The 23,628-nt window shown below is 38.9% G+C and overlaps 3 protein-coding genes across 3 annotated transcripts; 1 reads left to right on the top strand and 2 right to left on the bottom strand.

Moving 5' to 3' along the window:
• Positions 1 to 945: 945 nt before the first annotated feature.
• LOC108052636 (lipase member H) lies at positions 946 to 2,197 on the bottom strand. The gene is made up of 3 exons (XM_017135078.1): positions 2,008 to 2,197; positions 1,237 to 1,949; positions 946 to 1,179 (listed from the first exon to the last, which is right to left on the bottom strand). Exons 1-3 carry the CDS (start codon positions 2,195 to 2,197, stop codon positions 946 to 948), a joined length of 1,137 nt encoding a protein of 378 aa, XP_016990567.1.
• Positions 2,198 to 2,930: 733 nt separating this feature from the next.
• On the bottom strand, positions 2,931 to 6,724 carry LOC108052649 (L-lactate dehydrogenase). Its single transcript, XM_044458057.1, has 4 exons — positions 6,599 to 6,724; positions 4,353 to 4,732; positions 3,409 to 3,864; positions 2,931 to 3,343 (listed from the first exon to the last, which is right to left on the bottom strand). The coding sequence occupies exons 2-4, from the start codon at positions 4,728 to 4,730 to the stop codon at positions 3,179 to 3,181; spliced, it is 999 nt and encodes a 332-aa protein (XP_044313992.1). The 5' UTR covers positions 4,731 to 4,732; positions 6,599 to 6,724; the 3' UTR covers positions 2,931 to 3,178.
• Positions 6,725 to 22,931: 16,207 nt separating this feature from the next.
• On the top strand, positions 22,932 to 23,360 carry LOC123037441. Its single transcript, XM_044458110.1, has one exon. The coding sequence runs from the start codon at positions 22,988 to 22,990 to the stop codon at positions 23,321 to 23,323; it is 336 nt and encodes a 111-aa protein (XP_044314045.1). The 5' UTR covers positions 22,932 to 22,987; the 3' UTR covers positions 23,324 to 23,360.
• The last annotated feature ends 268 nt before the right edge of the window (positions 23,361 to 23,628 follow it).

Raw genomic sequence — 23,628 nt, 5'->3', positions numbered from 1 at the left:
TTGTGTTATTTTTTTGAATCCACCAACTGAATTGCTTTGCCATTCAGACATTTATTTATTGATGGTTATATGGGTATATTTACGAGTTGTTTTAAATTAAGATAAGTGTAAAGTTAATGTTGTCGGACTTTATATTTATATTAAATAATTTAATAGTTTTAAATGTATATCTTCCTTTCTATATTTGTTGATGTTCTTAGAACACAAGCTTAAATAAGTATAAGTATTATATAAACAAGTATTACAGGAATTTTCGAAACCAGTTCCTTAAGTGCATTCTCTAATTATGTTAAATCAGGAAGAGTAAAATGTAAAGTTAAAAGTATTTAGAAGAAAATATACAAAACTAATTTTTATTTATCCAAAACAAAGGAACTCAAATTATGGTACCCTTTTTTTACTAAGCCCCTGATTCTATGAGATTTTTCACAGGCTCTCTTTTGTAACTCACTCTCTTGCAGCTGTGACTGAGAGTCGGCTATGATGAGGTTGATCAGCTGTTTTAATTTTGGGCTTGAGCCATAGATCAGTAGAGAAAAAGAGAAGTTTTTAAATAAGCCAAGAGATAGATTATCTAACAAGAGAAATTCTGGCTCATCCGCGAAGTAGTATAACTTATTGATTATTAATGGTACTGACAAATTTAAAACGCCATTAAAAACATATAAAGGTAAATGGCAAATAAACGGTTACTTAAACTTTGCATTCATTGGTATTTAAAAGAAATCGACCATTTTAACGCTTCAGTTCCACGAAGTGAACTAAATATATACATATGGTAACGCTGGTGTTGACTAATAAAATATTAACTGAAGCATACTTATAGGCTTTCTTTAGAAGTATATAAATAAATACAATACACACCGTTAACTTACTTAAACGTACTTTATTAATTTAACTAACCAACTATAAAACAATTAAAATTCTTACATGTAAGTTTAAAAATTAAAATGATTTTTTGACAGTGGCTTTTTCAGGACGTCTCGCTTTGTATCTGAGTCCGTGTTCCATGTAGGTAAATGGAGGATTGGGCTGGGTCAAACAGAAGTACAGACCCTTCGCACTAGCTGGGTAAATAAGACCAATGTTGATGGTGTTTTGGAAATTACAGTCTCCTTGCCGGAATTTGGCCCAACTCTCGCACTTGGTAGCCGGGATCATCACACCCTCGATGAGAGCCTATACAATTAAACAGAAATATTAGTGAAATGTTTGGAAAAGTGTATAAAATCTTACCTCCATGAATAGAACAAAGGGATACATGTGGCTGCAGATCTTGGAGTCGCAGCCTGGCTGAAGTTTCCTCCTTGGGAAGTAGCCAATACCATTAGGATAGATATCGATGTGACCCAGCGGAACCCTCACCCCAAAAACATCACCCTCACCATGCAGTACCACCACCCTCGAGGCTACACTTTGTTTCACCAATATATCGGAGGTGCGACACATTGTGGCAGGATCGATGGCTATTAGTTGACCCACCAACTGTTTGTTTTCTCTGGCAAAGAGTTGGGCACCCAAAGCGGCTATATTCGCACCCACCGAATGTCCAGCCAAAGTTATGTCCTGCACAGAAACACCCGCATCTTTCAGAGCCCTCACAAGTTTATAAATAAAATATCCATTCACGGAGAGATGATGGCGCACTGCATAGTACAATTGAGCCACATCCTTGGCAAAATCCACCACGATGACATTGAGATCCCTCCTGCTATTTTGCAGCAGAGTCAAGTGCTCCTGGACACTAAAATAACTATCGGCCGTATGGAAGGCATTCACATAGATGAGGGTCTTACGCTCCGGATTAATGTCGAAATCCTTGATTTGTGATATGGACTTGATGGGCAACTCCACGCTTTGATTGGTAATGGTCATCACATGGAGTCGAGCATCGCTGGGATTTATGCCCTGGAACAGGGACATCACACCCTCATCCACGGGGGCATCACCTGTTTAAATTTTTATGATAAGATCATCTGGCTTATTAGGTGTACTTTTCACACTTACAAAAGGCTCGCCAACCCCGATTCAGTTGCTCAGTTAGCAGTTTAATATTATGTCGTTGCACACTGTCAATATTCAGTGGCATTTTAGCCTTATCCCGATCCTTAACATCCACTGCCAAGGATTGACAGATCAGGCAGACTGCTACGATTATCTGGGCTGTGCTCTTCTGCATGTTGTCTTCTGTTCTCATGTCTGCAGACAAACAGCTGGCCTCTTTTATAGCCATGTCTTATCGGGCCAAAAGACTCGCCAACCGAGACTCTGTTATCTGGTTGCTGGTTTTCGATTTCGGTTTATTTTTTTAGCTTGTTGCAGCACGTCTGTTAAAGAGGGGCTGTCTGGTCGTTGTCTGCGGTTCCGCCCCAAAATCTTCAGCCCCAAATGTAAGTGGTGCTGCCAGATAAGGCCGCAAATCTAGCCAGTCTTTGCTGATTGATTATCACCCCAAAACCGATCGTGCCTCAATATGAAAATTCTTGCCACAGTTTACCTTTTCTGTTCAATTGTTCATTCACTTCTATTTTCCGTCAATTGATTAAGCTAGTAATCTGTTGGTTTTATGGGTGCTCGAAGACAACTAGGTGCTAAATATTTATTCATTAATATGTATATTTCGACTAAATGAATTTTGTTTAGTTCGCTTTTTTTGAGTATAGTTAGGGCTGTAAATTTGACTAGAATTCGTCTTGATTGACAAGCGATTCACAATTCAAAATTTACGCTAATGAGGTAGCGGCGGTTGTTGTCTGACTCTGATTCGTTTCCAAATGGAATTTATCGAGAGTGGCCTTAATATTAAGTTCCTTAAGTGGTAGACGTGTGTTAAAAGGAGCGTTGCTAATCCAGGCCAAACAATTATAACAAAATCAGGAAAAAATACAATGAAAAACCCAAGATGAACCAAATAACAAGAGCGTTGCGAGTTAAACTTAAATTTTAAACAGTTTATTCGTGTGGGCACACAAAAACTAATCCATAAAAATAATAAATAAATTGAGAGGTGTACTAAAAATAAACATTGGTAGTCAGAAATACTTGATGCTCTGTCCGAGGCATCTCTTCACTGGCTTCTGCTCCCCCGCGGCTCCAAATTGGACTAAAATTAGCATTCCGCTCTGTTTGTGTTGTATTTGTGGTTTGTGAATGGATCTGTTAGTTGGGATGGTTTCAATTAGAACTGGAGACCAGCCTGCACATCGGACATGATGTTGGCAGACTTCTGCAGCTGCTCCACTTCGGTGGGGGTCAGGATCTGCTTCACCACAGAGGTCACACCGTTGGCATTCAGGATGCAGGGCAGCGACAGGAACACATCCTTATCGATGCCGTGTTCGCCCTGTAAAATAGGAAATAAAATAATTATAATATTGTTTATACATCCAAGACATTTTAGGAACTCACCAAAACGGAGGTGGAGACGGCGGCCACGCTGCTCGTGTTGCGCAAGATGGCCGAGGCCAAGGAGGCGGTACTGAGACCGATGGCCCAGGAGGTGTATCCCTTTAGCTTGATCACCTCGTAGGCGGAGTCCACCACCTGCTTGTGCAGCTCGTTCCACTTCTCTGGATCCTCTCCAGTTCCCAGAGTGGGGTTCAGCTCACGCAGGCGCACGCCGGCAATGTTTACTCCAGACCAAACGGGCACGGAGCTGTCGCCGTGCTCGCCGATGATCCAGCCGTGGCAGGAGGTGGGTGCCACGCCCAGGCGCTGCGACATCAGGAAGCGGAAGCGGGACGAGTCCAGGTTGGTGCCGCTGCCGATCACACGGTTCTTGGGCAGACCGGACAGCTTCCAGGCCACGTAGGTCATGATGTCCACGGGGTTGGACACCATCAGCAAGATGGTATCGGGACTGTACTGTGGGTGGAATGAACTCATTAGTTGTAGTTCTCTAAACATTTTCAAACTGGAGAAAAACACGCAGAGATCTTTTAATGAGAAGTCTAAGCTTTAAACTTGTTAACTGGCAAAAAATAAGTAAATATTAATAAAATTAAGAAATATTTTTTGATTTTGGCTTTATTATATCAAAAACATTTTGATTTAACGTTTTAGTTTTGATAGGTATCGGGAATTAGAGGAAAATAAAAAATGTTTTAATACATTATTTAAGTAATCAGGAAAAATGTGTAAAGTAAGACATTAAAAACAATTACAACTGCCAATTAAGCTTTCAAAAAATTTCAGTTGACCCTAGAGCAATATTACTTTAGTTTTTAATGTTGGGTTGTTAATTTTAAAATAATTAAAATGTGTTTTGGATTTCTTTAAATAGTGTTTTTTATGGAATCTCTAGGTAAGTGTTTTCTAGATTTTCAAGTGTAGTTTTGTAGACTTGAACTTACCTCCACCAGCTTGGGGATGATGTTCTTCAGGATGTCGGTGTTGCGCTGCACGAGGGACAGACGGGACTCGCCCTCCTTCTGGCGCACTCCGGCGGTCACGATGCACAGACGCGAGTTGGCCGAGGCGGCGAAATCGGTGCTGGCCGTGATCTGGGGGTTCTTCAGGAAGTTGGAGCCGTGCTGCAGATCCATCAGCTCGCCCTGCAGCTTGTCGTTGCAGACATCGATGAGGCACACCTCCTTGGAGACGTTCTGTGCCAGGATACTGAAGGCGCTGGCCATGCCCACCTGGCCGATGCCGACCACGGTGACCTTGTGCCCGGAGCTGGGCAGCACCTCGGCAACCTGGGCCAATAGACTGTCCTTAATGGCGGCCATTGCTGGGGAGTAAGCAAAACAAATCCCTTTAATATCTTGCTAAGAAATCAAATATATTCCCCCAGGAATATTACCCATTTGGTGGCTGGTACCCATCACGTGCCTATGGTTTAGTTAAAACATTCACAATTTTTGGGGAAACTCTTTTCCCCACACAGACACACACATACTGCTTAGTTGGCGTTCTTTAACCTTCACGAAGGTCGTATTAATGAGAAAAAAGCGACATCGCCACAACACGCAACCGGACCGAACCGAAAACATTGCCGAAAAAATTAACTTATGATTTTTTTGCTCTTTTATATAGCAATTCATAGAGCCAACTTGTGACGATATTGGGGCACATGACACTGCCAGTCAATTAGGGTCTTCTTCTTTTATATAGATTAAATCTAATTAGCGCCAAATGAAAGTTTTATCAATGCATAAATGAGAAACCATTTGGAATTAATCCCCTGAATCAGCATGAATGGTTTAATATCTGATTAGGCGAACAGTCAGGGGTAAAAACTTCCTGGAATTTCTTATCTTATCAGCAGAGTGAAACATTAACCACTTCGATCAATCCAATTATTATATGTTTCTGATGATTATTAATTAGACTATAAATAACAGTTTTCTGTTTACCCGATGACTACATTGTATATGTGCACTATATATTGGTTCTATCACCATGACGTAGAAGTAGCCTTATCGCTTGTAGGAAGAGTTTGGGGGGCCAAAGTTGAGTTGGTTGCTAATGTTTGCAATATGGATTGCAGATTAGATTGGTTGAGATTATAAGTGCATATTGAAAAACTTATCAGTGAGAAAAATATTTATATAAACATGTGGCACGTTTTTAATTAGAATCTACTTCAGGTTGATTGTTTTCCTGGCTTGAATTGAATTACGAGTGCGGTTATAAGTTCTAAAGAATTGGGGTGGGGTACAAAAAAACCCAAGAGTTCCGATGAGTTCCGCAGCTCCAAGTGTGAGATACAAAAAGTCAGAGAAATGTCACAAATATATAAAAACTAGATAATGATTTATGGCTGAGCGATCACGGTTTATTTTTATATGGAACTTGCAGTAATGTATATATGTATGTATAGCGAATAATAGCCTATTCCTTTCCGAAAAAACTTTGTTGTTTATATAGGAACTATATACAATAGCACAATTAATTTTAATATATTTTGAATATATACAAATTTTAAGCATTATTATTACAGATTGGTATTTTTATGGTTTAGTTTTTTTTTTAATTTCTACATTTCTGTTGTAATTAAAAACTTTTCATTAAAAAAACTAATATATATTAAAGTAAAATCTGTTCCGACCTGCCAGCATACTAGAAATTTTTATAAATAAAAAATAACTTTCTGCAAATTTAAAAGATATTGAGGTCACAAATCTGGACTTCAATATGAATATTTTCCACCACCACTTGTTGCAAGCTGAAAAAACTTGCCTCACAATTGGGCCTACGAATGACCTTCTCTCAAAGTCAAATGCGGTTGTTCCACTTTACTGGGGGTCGACGTCGCCCCGTCAAAAATGGGGAAAACAGCTGTTCATGACACGGCGCATGCTCTCAATGAAAACGAAAGTGAAAGCCAATTGTACGCCCAATTGTCACCCCTGCCTCTTTCGGAAAACCCCGGAAATTCCGCCCACTCCACTGACGATACAAGTGCGGAAGGCCAAGGGCGAGGTTTGGTTTCGAATTCGGTTTTCGGAAACGACCGTTGCACTTGTCCGTTAAAAGTTGAATGCACTTTGATGAGGCAGGAAGTTAGCCCCCGGGAAATACTACCTAAATCTAAAATCTCCTGCACAGTCTTTTAAAATATTTTTCTAGGTGCATGCTAGTTTCTGTTGCTTACTTTTGAATTGGTTTGGTTTTATTCACTTTTTTTCACTGGATTATTTTGGGCGCCTCTGCCTTTGAGGTCGTCGACGTTCCGTTCACTTTGCGCGTTCGTTGCGAACTGTTTGCACTTCAAGCGGACTGCTTTGGAATTTAGCTGCCGCCGCTGGATTTTGTAGCCTCCGCAGCCGCTTTTTCTCTCACTACCTTTCTCGCTCTTTCCTCCTCTGTCAGTACACTCAGAAAAAACTATGTTAAAGTACCAAAAAAAAAAATGATCCGATGAACCTTGGAGCTTTATCTTCTGGACTCAAGGAAATATTTATTGAGTCTTTAAACTCAAGAGAATACTTTATCTTAAATGAAATCTCAAGCTAAAAGTTCTGCCCGCAACATTCTTAAAAACTAAGTATTGGATATTTCATAAGTTAAAGGCGACATTTTTGCTTTTTTTTTATTTTACTTACGAATTATTTTTTTTAAATGTTAAAGAGCCGAAAGTTTTGGTATATTAACATATAACATAGATTAATTATTCAATTATCATAAAAACATTAGTTTTTGTCAATTAACTTCAGGTTATTTATTATACAAATTGTTTGAAACTTAAAGTTATACATTTTGAATAACTCTTTGCGCAGCTTACTTTATTTTATTTATTGGGTGCCTTTTCGGCTTGTGCTTAGTCTTCAAATGATATAGAGGGCTTTGTCGTGTAATTCTGGTTACTATAAGCCAGTGCCCTGATTTTAAATAAATTCTATAGCAGTTAAGGAAATAAATAGGTTTTATAAATTTTTTTTCGAGTGTAGGCAGCTGTTTGGCCGCCTCTGCCGGCGTCGCAGCCAGCTGCGTCAGGATGAATGACGAAACGGCCTGTGCGGCGTTGTGAAAGTGAGCGAGCGTTGCTCTCTCTCGCTCTTCCACCGCCAATGTTTGTTGGTGTTGCGCTCTCCAGAGTTTTTGGCTCCATTCGGCCAAGTTAGTCAAGGTGACCTTTGCCTGTGCCGATGGTTTTCCTTATATTTTTCCTCTATTTATAGCCGACACGTTTTCGGGTTGTTTTCCGGGATTATGATGTGGGTGAGGATGGAGTTGCCGAATAATTCTTCATTTACAATTCCCTGCGGTATAAATTACTTTTTTGATCTTAAATTCTGAATTTGTTCCGTTTTTCCGAGGTGGTGGTTGTTTATTCAAGCCTCGTGACAGCAGCTGTGGATCTTTTGGCTGACACGTGCCCAAGATCACATATAGAGAAACCAATTTGTTAGTATGGATGTGTGTGCGGCTAATTTTGGCCAACTGCCCAGTCAGGCGGCTGCAAAGGTGGCTGCTGCAGTTAATTTGGCTAACAGATGGTCCAGGAGATTATACATATACGCAAAGGAAATACCCTGCACTGAGTTAGTGGTGTTATATAAGCATTAGATTAATTTAAGCTGGACTTATTTTCAATCCTTCGATGCACAAAAGAATCCAGCTTAAGGATAGCTTGCAGTCATTTACCTAATAATAAAAGGATCTGAGTAAAATTTACATTTTATAAAATTTTTAAATATAATTATCTTTTTAAATTTAATTTCAAGTCACCAGATTTTGACAATTTCAGTGATACCATAAATGTTTTGCTTTTCTATTGAAGCCATTTCATGGCTTGAAAAAATATATATCTAGATTGTTTAATATTAATGATTAGGAACTTATGTTTTAATTTATAAAATATTTTAGAAACGGTTATTCCTAAAAAATATAAATCGAGTCTTAGAAAGCCCAAATTTGTTTAAGCTTTGTGGTGTAGGGTATTTCACACATATTAACCTGGATTAAAGCAGATTTTCGCTAATTGTTTTAAAGACGTCATCATCTGGGTTTATGGATTTGCATGGTGGAGAGAGAATCCCAGAGAGTATTGTAAGGAGATCAGTAGAGAAAACAGAGAAACAAGTTGAGATCCCCAGAGAGAAGTCGCTCCACCAGTTTGCCGGCGTTCGTGACTGAAAACACATTATACAAACTGACACTCAATATTTATTCGCCAGTGATTCACTGCATTCTGCGAATAGCTCTCTCGATTTTCACAACTGAGCACAGTTAATACGTCATCATTGTCGCCGGTTGAACTTGAGCTAAATAAGGGGGAGTGTGTGGAAAAAGGGGGTGGAGAATGGGAGGTTTATTGCTCTCTCAATGCCGCTGCAATTTAACGCAATCGTTGTGAAAGTGTCGGCGACGGTGACCCACTTTTTGAAGTGACCCAAGTCAATGTCAATGCACTTCCCTCATTCCCCATTTTTTGAGGTCATGACGTCGCATCGCTCTTCAATTGTGAAATGCGGTTGAGAATGAGTTACCAGTGAATACTCACATATGTACGCACTTATCGAAACTTGTTTTGTTTAGGTCTGGTTTGGTTGAACTTTTGTTTATACTTTCAGTGCTATGATTTATTTTCTGGGAATTTCTGCAGCATATAAAAGGCGTACGCGGCGTTCGGTAAGATAAAGCGAAATGTTGATTAGTGATGAAACAGCATATAAAAATAAAGTTTTAAATTTACGTATATTATAAGAACGAAAAGCCCCCTGTAAAATGTCTTTTGTCAAAAGTTATATTTCCTTCTAGAAGGACATAATTATTTTTTTGAGATTCGATTGACTTACAATATGTATAAGTTTATGGTTTCAGGTATGCATGTCAAATATTGCGAACGCCCTCTTTTGGCGAGTTCTTAAAACAGTTGCACCTGCGAAAATACCGCTAGAGGGCGCCAAAAAATACTGTGTAGGATTATGCTGTCATGTAAATACATTATTGAGAAGGGAATTCAAAACAAAAATATTTAACAGCAATTTATAAATTTTTATATTCTAAATAAAAATGAATAATTCAATAAATAAAGAGAAGGAAAGTAGCTAATAGTTGTGCAAAAAAAACTAGAGGCGATTTTCCCGTATAATTAACAAAATTGAAGCAAGCTCTTTTGGTATATAAACTGTTAAATTTATTACCTATTGTCATATACTTTAAATACTAGTTGTATTAACTTTAAAGACTGTTACTAAAGCGTTAGCGTTTAAAACTTGTTAAAGGCTCATTTAAGCGAATTTGATATTTTTGACTCTTCAAAAATGCAATGTTCCAATTTCGGCTATCATTTCAGCTTCCCATATTACGCAACATTTTCGATGCATTCTCCAGATTAGCCACAACAAACATTTCTCATGCTCCGCGCTCCCAATCTTTGGAGCTCTGCGTGCCGGCTGAAAAGTGAGAGATGCTCTGGGAAACCGATAGTGCAACTCCTGGCCAAAAAGCGACCCAAGGCGTTGTTATCAACGCAGGGGAATCTGATTAGAGCCAGAGCTCGGCAGCCCGAGTGTGTAAGCCAAGTGGCAGCAACCGACTTCATCGTCTGCGGATTCTCGGGAGCACGCAATCGAGGGAAGATGTCGCTGCCCCACTGCACATTAATATTCAAAAATTGCGTTTTTATGCTAATTCTCACACACAACGTTCGGTCCTACTAAATGGCCAACCTGTCGATAGACTACTCAATGACAAGCAGGAGGCAGTAGCAGCTGGAGTTGGAGAGGATGCACACTTTCCAAAAGAAGAACCCACGTACACTGGAAAAACATTACATCCTTAAATTTAACATTGGTTGTATTTAATACAAATTTCAATAGATTATTTTCTAAAAAACTTAATCATTGACTGATGTCTTTTAATCATGTATAATGTAATTCCTATATTTATCTTTTAATATAAGTACATATTTCTAACGAATTCAAGATAACTTTTATTTTATTTCCTTAGCAATACTTATATGGATAAATTGAATTTTATATGCATATTACAAAGTTATGGTAGCTTTCATATAAATTAAAATATTTATTATACAAATTTTGTATTAAATAATGAATATATTTTCATAACCAACTTAAAGGTCATACCTTGCGGCCTTTTTAAATTGAGGGACTTAACTTAATTGATTTCTCTCTGTGTGGTCCAATTGGCTCAAGTAGCCTCCAGTCGTTGTTGTAGCTGTTCTGCCTGATGATGATCATCTTTCGGGTATATCGCGCCATGCCATCTTTTTGGCAGCCACTAGCCTTATTATTACTTTTATTCCGCCAGCAAGCTTGTCCAGCCACGACTTTTCCAGTCGAGAGCGTTCAATATTACTCATACGCACCGTTGTTTATTTATGCCTAGATGCTGTTGCTGCCTGGTGCCGCTGATGTTGCCGTTGTGCGATGTTGTTGCCGGCGTAGTTTAGCAATAATTAAGTTGTTAAATTGTTGCACGTAAGTCAAGTTGGCCAGGACGGATGTCCGTCGTTCAGTCGGTCAGCCAGAGACCGCCTTCGAGTGGCCGCTCCGCTTGGTGGCTCCGCTTAATAATAATGTTCGGCCTGACTTACGATCCACGTCCTTGGGTTACTGATATATGCGATACTTAAGGTATTTATTACAAGCGATTGTAATCTCATGCCTGAATTTCTCTATACATATAAATACTTTTTTATTCTCCTTTTAGCCAGCAGCAACTGCAGCAGCATCATATTTATAGTCCAGGCAGCCGACTTGGTTGGCTGCTTTTTTGCTGGTGATTAGCAGGGTTTAAGCACCAGAGCATACCCTGTTATTTGCCAGCTGAACGCATTAAGATGTTGCGCTGGATGCTGCATGGCAAGCAATTAATCATCTCCTCATTGCATCTCATTATCAACGTTCCCTGGCATCGCCCCCCACTTATCTGACATACCCCATCGCAGGGTATACGTATACTTTGCTTATTTGCACTTGAAACCACGCCTCATTAGAGCCACGGCTTTGCGCCTCTTTGCATCTCTCAGCGCAGCGTCCGGCGAATTATATAACACATAAACTATATCCACACACGAATACCAAGGCAAGAATGCAATTACAGTGGAACATTAATAGATTAAACTTGCTAAACCTAGTTAATCAGTATTCAAAAGATATATGGATCAAATATACATATTAATAAATCAAACAAATTTTCAAAAATTATACCGTGGAGATTGATAAAAAATAGTGTTATAATATATTACGTCAAAACATTTGTATAGAATATTTGGTTAAGTTTCTGGAATATTATTTTTTAAAGATAGGTATAACTTAAAGCTTACCACACTCAAATTTTTTTTACATATTTATTAATTTCAAGCCACAAGAATCTTTAGTTATTTAAAACACCAAGAAAAGTGTCTAAAAGTAGTCGATCTAATTATCAAACTTTGGCTTTCTCGAAATTTAAGTGTTTTATATAACTTTAATCAGCGTTTAATGCAATCTTACTCAATCGAAGGGGTTATCACAATTTTATTTTATTTATATTATATAAATATCCCGTGCCAAGTCAAAGCTACAAAACTTAATGGCTAATACAAGTATATCTAAAATACATTAATGGTTTTAAATTTGGATTTGTAGTGCATTACGTGGTATTTCTTAGGGAAGTTTGACTGTGTCAGTTTGGCATCTTATTCCGCGGAAGACCAGACCAGTTTCCCAAGCAGCGCCGCTGCACTTGTTACGTTTTCAGTTTTTGTTTTTGTTGCATGCCAAATATGCAAAAAGCTTTGGCGCATGTAATTTTCTTTGGCCCTGGCTTATGTGTGTGTGGATGTGTGTGCCTGTGTGTTTGCATATAATGATTATTGTAGGTACAAGTGCGAGAAATCGTGTTAGATCGCGGGTAATAAATTTAGACACCAACTATGCAAAAGGAGTCCTGTCCTGCCACGGCAAAAGCCCTCCCCCCTCACAGCTCCGCGAGATTCCAGCCTCATCTAAGCCAATGTACTTGCAGTTCTACCCCCTTCTCAATCCCTCCCCCTCCCCTTGAGCCACTGCCCGCCTTGTTGTTGGTGCAAGTTTTAAGCACTTCCTTTTATTATATTTTATGGGCACTTGTTTTTTCCCTCGACTGGCGACTTGAGAGGCTGCCGTTGTCGTTCGGCGGTTGTTGTCGATTTTTTATAGTCGCCTTGGTGCGTTCAAGTTGGGGGCTTTTGGCTTTAATGTCCCATTAGAGGCCTCCACACACACCTGGAAGACTTGCAGTGTATTTAGGGATAATAAAATTAATGCGAGGTCATCGCTAGTTAGGCATATATAATGAGCCGCAGATGGGAAACTGGAATCTGTAACGCAACTAAGAACTCAATTCCACTGAGAAAGAAAATATGATCGGTAATCTTAGCTTCAACTATTAAAATTGCACAAAAAAATTGTAAGAATTAAATTTTAACAAAAGAAAAAGTTTAAAAATCATTTCGCACAGGGATTTTAAATTGGAGCACATATACATATGTACATGCATTTGCTACAATTTTGTTTTCTGTGGAATTTATTTCATTTAACCTTATTCACTTACCAAAAACCTAATTTCAGAAAGGAAATTAGACACATCTTATATTTCATTAAAAATTCAATTTATTATTTAAATAGAGATATTTTCATCTAGTGCATGTGAATATCGATTTCACCTCGAGCGTATCACTCACGCTCCATTGACCCAAGCAAATTCAATTCAATTATATTTGTTCTTTCTGTGAATCATTTAGCAAAATGTCGCTTAGTACCCCACACATAACTCATAACCCACACACAGAGCAAAAAATGAATCGTTTGGCAAACCTTTTTTCTGCCTGACATTTTTCCATGCCATTAACGACAACTTGAACCAAAACAAACTGTTTTTTTTTTTGCCCCGCTGCGGTTTTCTACTTTTCAGCCTTATGACTTTTCACCAATGCACTCGACTTGGCCCGAATGGCTGGGCCCGCTGACTTCGTAAGTGAATGGCTGGCCCTTACTGGCGAACCGGGCTCGGAGCCACGGAGCTGTTATTAGTAGATGTCATATTAGAGCCAGCCACCAGCAAACCGCAGCAACAATAAAAACAGCCAGGGCCTAGACCAACTTCACTTTTAGCCACGACATTCAATTTGAACGCGGCATGGGGCAAGCTAAAAGATAGGGGCAAAAAATATATACTTTCGAAGTATACTCAAGATTTTGGACTGTAATATACTTCCTAAAAAAATATTACTGTAAAAAAAATTCAATTCAATCTCATGAAATGACAATAAATATTCTTGAATATGAAATTTCGACATTATATTATAATTATAAAATGGAGAACCTTTACTTAAAAGTTGATCTTAAAGAAAATAATATTATTTATCCATTACTACTATTGTTAATCCAATATAACAAAACACAAGACGGATACTTAATATTTTTGTAATACTTTTTAGTAATTAGTAAATCATAATTAAGTTAAGATTTTTAACTATTAAAAATTATTCATAAATTCTATAACATTTGTTTACGTAAATAAATTTGTTGGTAGTTAAATAATCTAGATTTGAACCCCATATACCCATTCAACTCATGAGTACTGGGCATGAAAAAAAGGAAAACAGTTTGCAGTTTCAATTTTGCAATTGCCAATTGAACCGGAGTTGCTGAAAAAGTTTGTTTGTCGACTTCGATAACATTTCGACATTTGCTGGCTTTAATTGAATTGCCAACGGAGCGGCAGCCTCGGACTCGAGCAGGTGAAATCGAAATCGAAAGTTTGGTGGCCTATCTCCAGCCTCCATTCTCGGCGGGAGCGGCTCGATTGAAAGCCGAGGGACCGCCGGATGACACTCTGCCCAGCTGGTTATACTAATTAGATCGGAGAGCCGCGACTCAAGGTCGCTGACAAAATTGAATGCATAACAAATTTCGTTTAAGGCCGGCACGCAATCGACACACATCAAAAAAAAAAAAAAAGGAGTGCGGTGCCAGGGAGACGTTACTCTGGCAGGCTTTTAGCTCTGCCATAATTCAGCCCGATAAGCGATCTTAACTATCTACACGATCTGGACAGGCCGGACCGCTGTCGTGGCTCTCCGACTTGTTGCCAATTGCATTTCGGCTTCTTGTCGGGGTCGTCGCTGTGACAATATTTGCATGCCGACCCGCACACTCTCGAGCACTGGAAGCGATCCACACGGACGGCGGTATCAGCGCCATCATCTCATCATCGATATGCCATCAATGTGGAATGGTCGCAAATTATCTGGCCTTAAGAGTGGCCCGGTACCGGCGGCTCCAGCGCTGCACTGCAAAGAAATGGGTTTTTAAATTTTGATAAGTGCAATGAAACCTTTTCTAATAAAATACAATAAAAAAGACAATTGGAAGATTTTATTTGCCCCTTTTAAGCTTAAAGTTTAGAATAATATATCTTAGAACTGAACAAAACTAAATTCAAATTTATTCTAAAGCCCTAAGAAGTTGAAACATCAATTTAAAATTGTATTTAATAATTATTTATTATTAAAATTATTTACTAAAATTGTTAGAGTATATGAGAATGTTTGTTACTTAGGTATTTCTATGCTTAGCTATGCTGAAGTAGTTGCAATAGTTTTACTATTTTGTTTTTGTTATCAAATACTTCAAAATAATATTTTATTTAAAATATAAATATCTCATTATAGCAAAAATAGAGCTTTTGAAATTATTATAAAAGAGATCTTTTCTAAGATTGTTGAATATAAAACAATATGTTATACTTTCGGAAAGTGTTTTTTATAACTTCCTTCCATATTTACTTTCCAGAACACTTCTGGGATCTTCTCCAGGTGCAGCCAAGTTCCCAAAGGCGGCATTCTGTGCGATCTCCCTGGATCGGCTCGCTTAATGCCTTTGTGACATTTTCAGGTTCAATTTGGCTAATAATGGCGGTGCAGATAAAACGAGCTCTCGAAAGTGCTGATTGGCTGCGAAGTCTATATGGCGTTCTAATCAAAGGGGAGCTTAATTGTAATGCAATGCCAATATCTGGCCGGGTAATTAACGTAATTACAACGTTTCGGCTTTCGCCCAATCAGTCATTTCTCCTTTTCGTTCGGCGGCCCCAATGCAATTTGTTTGCCCGATGTCCCAGAGCCAAAACAAATGTCTCCCCGATCCCTGTCATTTCCTTAACCGTTGTTGGCTTACCTTTAACTCGCTTTTGATTTTGTTGGCCAACTGCTGGCCCAAATGTTATGCCAAATTGCAGCTACCGTTTGCCGGTCTCTGGGGCCAATTTGGTATCGGCTTTAATCTCTCCCCAACCGCCGGCTACCCGTGTTGCCAGAAATCGCTTTGGCAACGCTTTTTGGCGGGGAAAGGGGATGCTTTTTTGATCTCATCATCGTCATCGCTGGCGGAATCGAGGGTTTCCCCTCCGCCGCAACAACTCTTTCTGGCGAAGGACATCAAACAGAAGCGGCGATCGCTTCTAATTTGCATAAACATTCGTTTAACATTTATCCCCAAAAACGTTTTCGCTGTTGTATTTTTTTTCCGCTTACCGCTTTTCTCTCCCATCCCATTCGCTCTCTCAAAAAGTCGTCATAATCTTCGGACGTTTTTGGCTGAGACCAACAATTTTGGTTAGGGTTTTTTTTCTTCGCTTTGCTTGCCGATTTCATTTCGGTTCTGCGATTCCCGAACCATTTAAGACCAAAATAACCGCTTTTGACAACAAACAGCAGCATCTGCAAGAGATTCGCCTGGCAATCATAAGCAACAACTACCACAGTAGCCAGAAATCGATGCTAATCTTGGCTGGGGATGAAGAAAAATGTGCCCACCATTTCCAGTTTACTTTGCGATACCCTGTATTAAAGGGGTCCAGCTCATGGAAGATTAAATTTCAGTTTTAGTTCAAATTCAAAATGGGTCAAAGGTTGTTTGTAAGACTGTCTTATAATTCGTTGGAAATGGAAACACTATTAAATTATAAAGGTGCTTAAAATGTAGTTAGTTTTGCTGGCATAAATGCATTATCTGAGCTAGGGTATTTGCAAGCTGTTCAATTAAAATTGTATAGTTCCCACTTGAGTTCATAAACCACAAAATGAAACAAAAATGTATAAATGGAGTTGTTTTGCATTCGTCCTTTTGTCGTGTTTTCTTTATCAGGCATGGATGGTCGATGGAATGTGAAATACAACTTAATCTGCAACTGGTTTTTAAGAGAAAGATCGAATTAAACAAAATAAGAATGCAACCAATTTCAATCTTTATTGCCATTTAATATTCAAGCCACTAGTACTGGTCCAGATCCCCTTTTAAGGGGCTATCGTGTGGCAATCAAATAAATTCAGAGTACACTTTTCTATTTTCCTGTCCCAATCGAATCATAAGTGTTACGCCCTCCGAGAGGTACCGCCTCTTTTTCTCAGCCTTAGCAAATCCCAGACGTGACAGGCAATGGACAAGGCTGCCAGCCCATGGCGACCTGAATTGGAACTCCCAGCAAAAATTAAACTTTGCATTCGAATTGCCATTTCTATTTATTTGCCTGACAACGGAAACATGCAAAACAACAAAAAGTTGGCAGCTCGAAAGGAGTTTTTCCGATTTGAGAGTGGAAAATCATAGCATGTGCAGGCAAGCTTTAATAACTCAATTAGAAATGGTGGGTAGTGTTTTGATTGCCCATTTTATGGGGTGAGAATGTACAATTTGTATACCCTGCTTTAACAATATGATACGTTAGTTCTTTAATTACAATACAAATGTATTTGCATCCATTTGATTAGTGTTAAAGTTATGCAACGAAAAAAGAAATTTGTCATTATAAAAAATCAGAAAAATATATGACTTTTAAAACGTGTTAATTATTTTCCTATTAAAAATAAACAACCTTAAAAACAAGATTTAAGAAAAATACTGTACAAATTAAGTGACGTAGAATATCTTAAAATTTCCATTGATGTTCCCTTTCTATTAGGAACCAGCAATTTCAATGATTTGTCATGCTCAAACCCCACTTATGTTGCAGTTGTCAACTTCTCTTTTCTTCTCTTTCCAACTGTCTCCAGTTGATTGGCGTTTGAGTTGCGCGTGCGCGTGTCTTTGGGGCGAAACAATTAATTTGAATAATTAGCAGCTAACGATGGGGACAGCAGCAACATCAACAGCAACAGCAATAACAACACAAGAGCAGCAGCAACATCAACCACTGCAACAGAAACCATGGCGACTGCGCTGCCTGCTTTCAACTTGTCGATTGTGTCACGCCAACAGGAGTTAAGGCCAAGTCAAAGGCAAGGCGATATAAAAAATGCATTTGGCACTTGAGAATTTATGTGCCTGCTGCTGCTGCTGCTGCTGCTGATGATGATGATGGAGAGATGGGAAATCGGGGATTCGGGGAATCGGAGGAATCAGAGGAGGACGAGGACGAGGACTCCGGAGTACGTCACGCGAAATGATGAATTACTCGCCGGGGACGCGCGTCAGTCTTTGATGAGGAACGACAGCGTGAAATTAGACAAAAGGGTTATGGCAACATGGCCAAATGGAGGGCTGGGAGGAGGTGCCATATGCCATATGTGCGACGACTCAGTCGGCCGGGTTGACTTTGCACTCGAGGACGACGCGCCTTGACTTAATGAAGATGACGAGTCGCGGAGAGACTGGGCGTGTTTTAATCCTTCGTAGGCCCAAATGCTAGGTGTTGCCGCCGCTGTTGCTGCGTTTGTCACTGCAACACACACGAGGCGTTAATTTATTACAAATTATTATGATTCCTTTTTGCGCCTGCGGTGCCTAAACCTCTTTTTTTTTCTTCCGCATTTGTCGGGAAAACAACAACATGAACCCTCGTTGAAGACGTCTAGACAAATGCACTCCAAAGGTTAACATGATAAATGTCGTTTGTTGCCTGTGACGCGACAACTTTCATGTTGCTGCTGCTGTTGCAATTGTTGCAGCAAATGTCGCTGCATTGCAGTCGGGGATTTGTTTTCCCCAACTGCATTGTTTTTCCTGCAGTCGTGTGGCGATTATTAAGCCGAGCCAGTCAACAAATTAATCAATGACGTGAGCAATTAAAGAGCTGCAGGAAAACAGTAAAAGCAGCAAGAAATATGGCACACAGGACAGGCGTAGCTTTAGAGATGGTAAAGAGTTAACATGTTAATAAAAAGTATCGCATGGACTTTTTGAGTCTACTATCAACACTTTTCGATAGTCCTTAAAACTATTCTAAATATTTTAATTAAATCTTAAGTTTCATGCGTGTTTCCTTAGGTTATATATAGCTTAGCATTTTAACATAATTTAATTCACTTATTTCATAAAGTTTCATAAAATTTTAGAGCATTCTGCTCAATATCAGGATAATCGATGGTATTAATTATGATTTTCTAGTTACTATCGATATTCTTGAAAAGTGATTTTTTTTAAGTTTACATAATTACACTAATTAGGGATTTTTTTCTTTTATTTTATTATTCTATGAATTTGGTGTAATACTTAAAGTCGAATATTCAATTATTATAAATGTATATAAATTAAATATATAAAATCATATATTGTTATGAATACTTAATGCTACAAAAATGTATCCAAAACTGAGCTTGTGATTATAAGTTTGTAAGTCTATTTTTAATGATTTTTGTAATATAGATTAAATCGATATCTTATTTTAAAGCAAGCTATTAATAACAACCGTTAAAGCTATCACCATCTCTGGCCTGCAGCGATATATGAGGAAAGTTAAACTAAAATTGGAACCTGATTCTGCATTCTAATTTCGTGTTCCCCTAATTGTGAATATTGCAACTGCATTCGATATGCGGGAAACTAGTCCCAGTCGCTGGCCTACCATTTCGATAACTGCGGCAAAAAGTGTAGAAACCCGCGGTTGCTTCATCTTCATATTCATCTCGGAGCCTCTATTGGCATTCCGCGCTCGGATGTGATATGATGTGGTGAGCGTGGACCGCAAACTGCGACACCAGCAACAGCAACACCAACAATGGCCTGCTAGACCGCAACAGCAACACTAACAAGCGACTTTAGCCAAATTAAGTTGTCCAGTTTGCGGTGTACGCACAGCGGGTTGCAAATAACAATCTCCTGTTTACAGCAACCACAGCCAATGGCAACTGCAACTGCAACAGCAACACCAAGAACAACAATTGGAAACAACACCAAACTAACAACAGCAATCAAAACTGCAAAAAGGAATAGAAAAATTATTGCAACGACCCAAAAAACGCATTTAACTCATATTTCTTGCCAGTCGCCAAAATCAGTTTTTTGTTGCAATTTTTTTTTTTTTGACCAAGGCACCTATGTCGATTTAATATAAATTGTCAATATTTGACACATTTACGTGGTGCAGCAAAAAATAAAAAAAAAACCGATCAGGAAAACAGAAAAATATTTGTCGGCGGGCTCAGAAATTTATCAAGTGTCCAACACAAATGAGAAAGGAAAATCTAAGAGCTGAATGAGAAAGCTTTAATACCCTTTAAAACTTGTGAAATCTTTTCTTATTAGCCCAAATCATATAATAATATAAATTCACTTTACAATAATAGTCTTAAAGCGTGCTTAAATACTGCATGAAATAGTACTTCTTATGCAAAGCGGTCCTTAAACTAAGGTAGTTTTAAAGCTTGGTAGAGTATTTCCTCAACTTATTTCTCGCCGCCGGCCAATTAAAAACTCCCATAACCGAAAAAAAGAAATATTAACTTAATTTTACTAGCCGCAAATATTTCTCTGCACATTACGAAAGCCGACACGACGTTGTTGCTTTTGCTTCTGCACATCGACGGCGGCAGTTGTTGTTGTTGCAGCGGGACAGCCAAAAATTATTAACTAAAAAAGCCAGAAATTGCAAAAAGATTGCCTGGAAATTGACATTTGCTCGTTAATGTGTGCCTGCTGTTGCTGGTTAGCTGCGGAGCCCCAAAAAGCAGCATCGACAACAGCAGCTGACCAGGCTCGTTTGTCGGCATCGCATGCGACTGCCAATAATTTAGAGCTTTTAATAAAAATGTTGCTGCTGCAACACCGACAACGTTGCGGCTGCGATTCGGGCACTGTTCAAGATTTATATCATAATTTATTTATTAATTTCATTAAGTAAATTTTATTTGATGAATGACGTTGTCTGTTGGTCGCCTTCCCGCGGCGGTTGCCGAAATGTTTATTGTTGTTATTCCAGGCACTAAAGAGGACTCATAAATAACGAAACCAATAAATAGTACGGAAGGAAAATCTAAAATGTACAAATATGTAAATATTTTTACAACATTTTTAGCACTGTAACTCCAAAACATTTAAAGCCAGCTTACTTTCACTCGGCAAACGCCAAACTTTTTATGTAGTAAAAGTACTGCCCTCAAATATTTATTCCAACATGTTTTAAATCTGATGTTAATTCATGGCATGTTGCACAACTAAAAACAGAAAATTCTTTTTAACGTTCGCCTCTTAAATAATAGTGCACCATTAAGGCAAACATCAAAAAATGATTAAAAATCCATTTGAAATTATATTCAATAATAAAACATCGAATAAATTTAGTCAAACCAAGCGAATTGTTTAACGTTTGCGCCATCATTGCAGCCAAAAAACATCGCCAGTACAATGAAGAAAAATCAAAAGCCCATAAAACTGACGACTAAAATCAATTGCGACGCTAAACTTTAATACCCCATCTGGAGGGGACTTGGCCAAAAGGTAGGTGGTTTTGCTGGCTGTCTGCGAGCGGTGGAAAAGCTACCAAAATTGAAGGTTTCACTCGGCGAGCTGGCCAAACGAAATCGCAACGGCCTCTTGCCAAATTCAATGGATTTTACTTTTCGTTTAGTCAAAAACCGAAAAAACCAAAAACAACAAACAGAGAATCGTAGCAAAGAGCTAAAAAATCGTAGGAAAAAAAGCTAACTCGCTGTCGTGACCAATTAGTGATCCAGTCGAGCGGTCGCTGGGGCGGTGCGGCGGAGGGGGCGTGGTCGCGCAGGCGCACGTCAGCTATAGCCAAAGCTATAGCCACATAGCTTCAGCTCGGATATCGAAGCAGGGACGGGAATAAAGACAGCAAACCAAAGCTGCAATCGAGACCGAGTCTGAATCCACCAGAGCTCAGCTCACAGTCTGAGGCGCACTTTACATTCAAATATTTTGTGACACAAAACGTTTTTTGTTGCTGCACCAGCGGATTTCGCTTTTGCTTTTGCTGGGGGTCTCTGTGGGTCCCACCGCATATTTGTTTTGGCTTTTGTCTGTGGCAAATCTTTACCCATTTTTTTCCAACTTGGGCGTGTTCGAGTGCCATGCGTTTAGATTCTATACTCTATCCGATAAGCATTGCAGTCTTCCAAATAGCTTAAGTTGCCATATTACCATCTATTATACCCTCTATAAATATATTTTAGATTGGACCGAAATATATACAAATATGTATATAAAAGAGTATTGAACGTTTAATACAATTACAATTTCAGGGTTTCTTAGGGTTTCTGAATGTACTTATCGATACTAGTTAGTTCTTAGACTTTTCTAATAAGAAGTACTAAGTGTGTAGTGTTGAAAGGTGTCATTTAAATAGAACTCTCTAGAGTTTCGAAACAGCTGTTAGAGTTCCCAAGCAAATAAATTTTTTATTAAAAGGTGGCAGCCCTATAAGCAGTTCCAGTGTCAAAATCGTCACAGAGTTGTGCAAGTTGTTCGCAGCACAAGAAAATTTCTTTAAGAAAATCCACAAAATGAGTATCCGGACCCCGGAATTCGTCCTAACTGCGGTGGAGCTGAACAGACAGTCTACCTATACCATCTTAAGAACGACCCGAGAAGCAGTCCGGAACCGATCCGACGGTATCAAGTGGGAGGACGAGAAGGCCATGGATCGCTTCCTGGCATCCAATCTGGAGAGGGATAAGCTGCCGGAGGACACGCCACTGCCCACAGGGAGCCGCGTAGCGTCAGTCCCCCGAGCCAGTGGGACAAAGAGATGGCCCAAGAGAAGTAGACTTCTTCAATTCTGCACGCCAGTAGATTAAATAAATAAAATAAATGAATTAATATGGGCTAAAACATGTTTCATTTGATTACAGAACTACATCGCATACGAAGTGTGTTATAATATAGGCAACAAATTCCTGAAATCTAAGCTTAGTGCAACGAAATAGTTGGAAACTGAAAGAAATAACATAATATTTAACAAAAAAGTTGGCCCAACTCTAAAATGCTAATTTCTAAAGATTTGATCTTAGAGTTGCGGGTTTCAAAGTTTTAATGCAAATATAAAATTATATTAACAACTTCTAGAGAACGTCGAAATTCATTGAAATCCCCAGAAATTTTGTTAAAAATGGATACGCATTACCTATTTTTTGATTTATTTATGCTTCAAAACTACCTATCTCAAGTTTGGCTATACCCAAACCTAAATTAAGATCTATCACAAGTTTTTGGATAGTTGGGGGCAAAGTAAGTGAGCGACGACATATACTCCAACAATACACTCGTCTAGAACGCTGACAAACATTAAAATAATTAGAGCTTTTTTAAAAATGAATGAAAATAACCAGGCTGCCGATTCCTCCCTGGCGGATCAGCCGGGTCCCGGAACGGCGGCATTTCTCCAGGCCATTCGCAACTGCCGGGAAAGTGACGTCGAGCCGTTTCAGGGACGCTTTACCGACGAAGTGGATTTCCGAATCATGGCCGCCAGGGATCGGGTTTGCTATGACAAGGCCATGGATCGCCTCATGAACTCTAGGTTGGACCGGGAAAAACTGCCGGAGGACACGCCGCTGCCCATTTACTTGGCTTACAAAGAACCGCGCAGTGTCAGCCCACCGAGCAAATGGGATAAATTGCCTACTAAAAAGCAGAAGATATCTTAAGCTTTCTGTCATATTGTTGTTTTTAAAATTTAATTGATTAAAATTACCAAAGAGTTATTAAAAATTTTAAAATAAAATAAAACTGCGGAATCAGTGGCGAGGGTGCTACCAACGGTGCAAACAATCATTCAAACATTTTAGTACAGTTTGATGGAGAATTAAATTGGAAACTTACAGAGAAAATTACCATTCAGATTAACGCAAGATCCATGTAGAATATTATACAATTTAAACAGGGGGAGATAAAATATAAAATTAGACAAATTTATTCCGAAATATCTATAAAAAATTGAAAGAAACTTGTT

The sequence above is a fragment of the Drosophila rhopaloa genome, unplaced genomic scaffold (genome assembly GCF_018152115.1).
Source record: "Drosophila rhopaloa isolate 14029-0021.01 unplaced genomic scaffold, ASM1815211v1 contig_163, whole genome shotgun sequence".
NCBI classification, from domain to species: domain Eukaryota; kingdom Metazoa; phylum Arthropoda; class Insecta; order Diptera; family Drosophilidae; genus Drosophila; species Drosophila rhopaloa.
The sequence above is the reverse complement of the archived record's forward strand: the minus strand, read 5'-3'. Positions and strand labels throughout refer to the sequence as shown.

What these genes read in the sequence shown, in the direction of transcription:
- LOC108052636 (XM_017135078.1), bottom strand. Translation starts at nt 2,197, where the DNA reads ATGAGAACAGAAGACAACATGCAGAAGAGCACAGCCCAGATAATCGTA. An exon ending in TCGGGGTTGGCGAGCCTTTT is followed by an intron (nt 1,950 to 2,007) that starts GTAAGTGTGAAA and finishes AAATTTAAACAG; the next exon opens with GTGATGCCCCCGTGGATGAG. An exon ending in CCTTTGTTCTATTCATGGAG is followed by an intron (nt 1,180 to 1,236) that starts GTAAGATTTTAT and finishes TTAATTGTATAG; the next exon opens with GCTCTCATCGAGGGTGTGAT.
- LOC108052649 (XM_044458057.1), bottom strand. Translation starts at nt 4,730, where the DNA reads ATGGCCGCCATTAAGGACAGTCTATTGGCCCAGGTTGCCGAGGTGCTG. An exon ending in TCATCCCCAAGCTGGTGGAG is followed by an intron (nt 3,865 to 4,352) that starts GTAAGTTCAAGT and finishes TTCCACCCACAG; the next exon opens with TACAGTCCCGATACCATCTT. An exon ending in CCGTCTCCACCTCCGTTTTG is followed by an intron (nt 3,344 to 3,408) that starts GTGAGTTCCTAA and finishes CCTATTTTACAG; the next exon opens with GGCGAACACGGCATCGATAA.
- LOC123037441 (XM_044458110.1), top strand. Translation starts at nt 22,988, where the DNA reads ATGAATGAAAATAACCAGGCTGCCGATTCCTCCCTGGCGGATCAGCCG.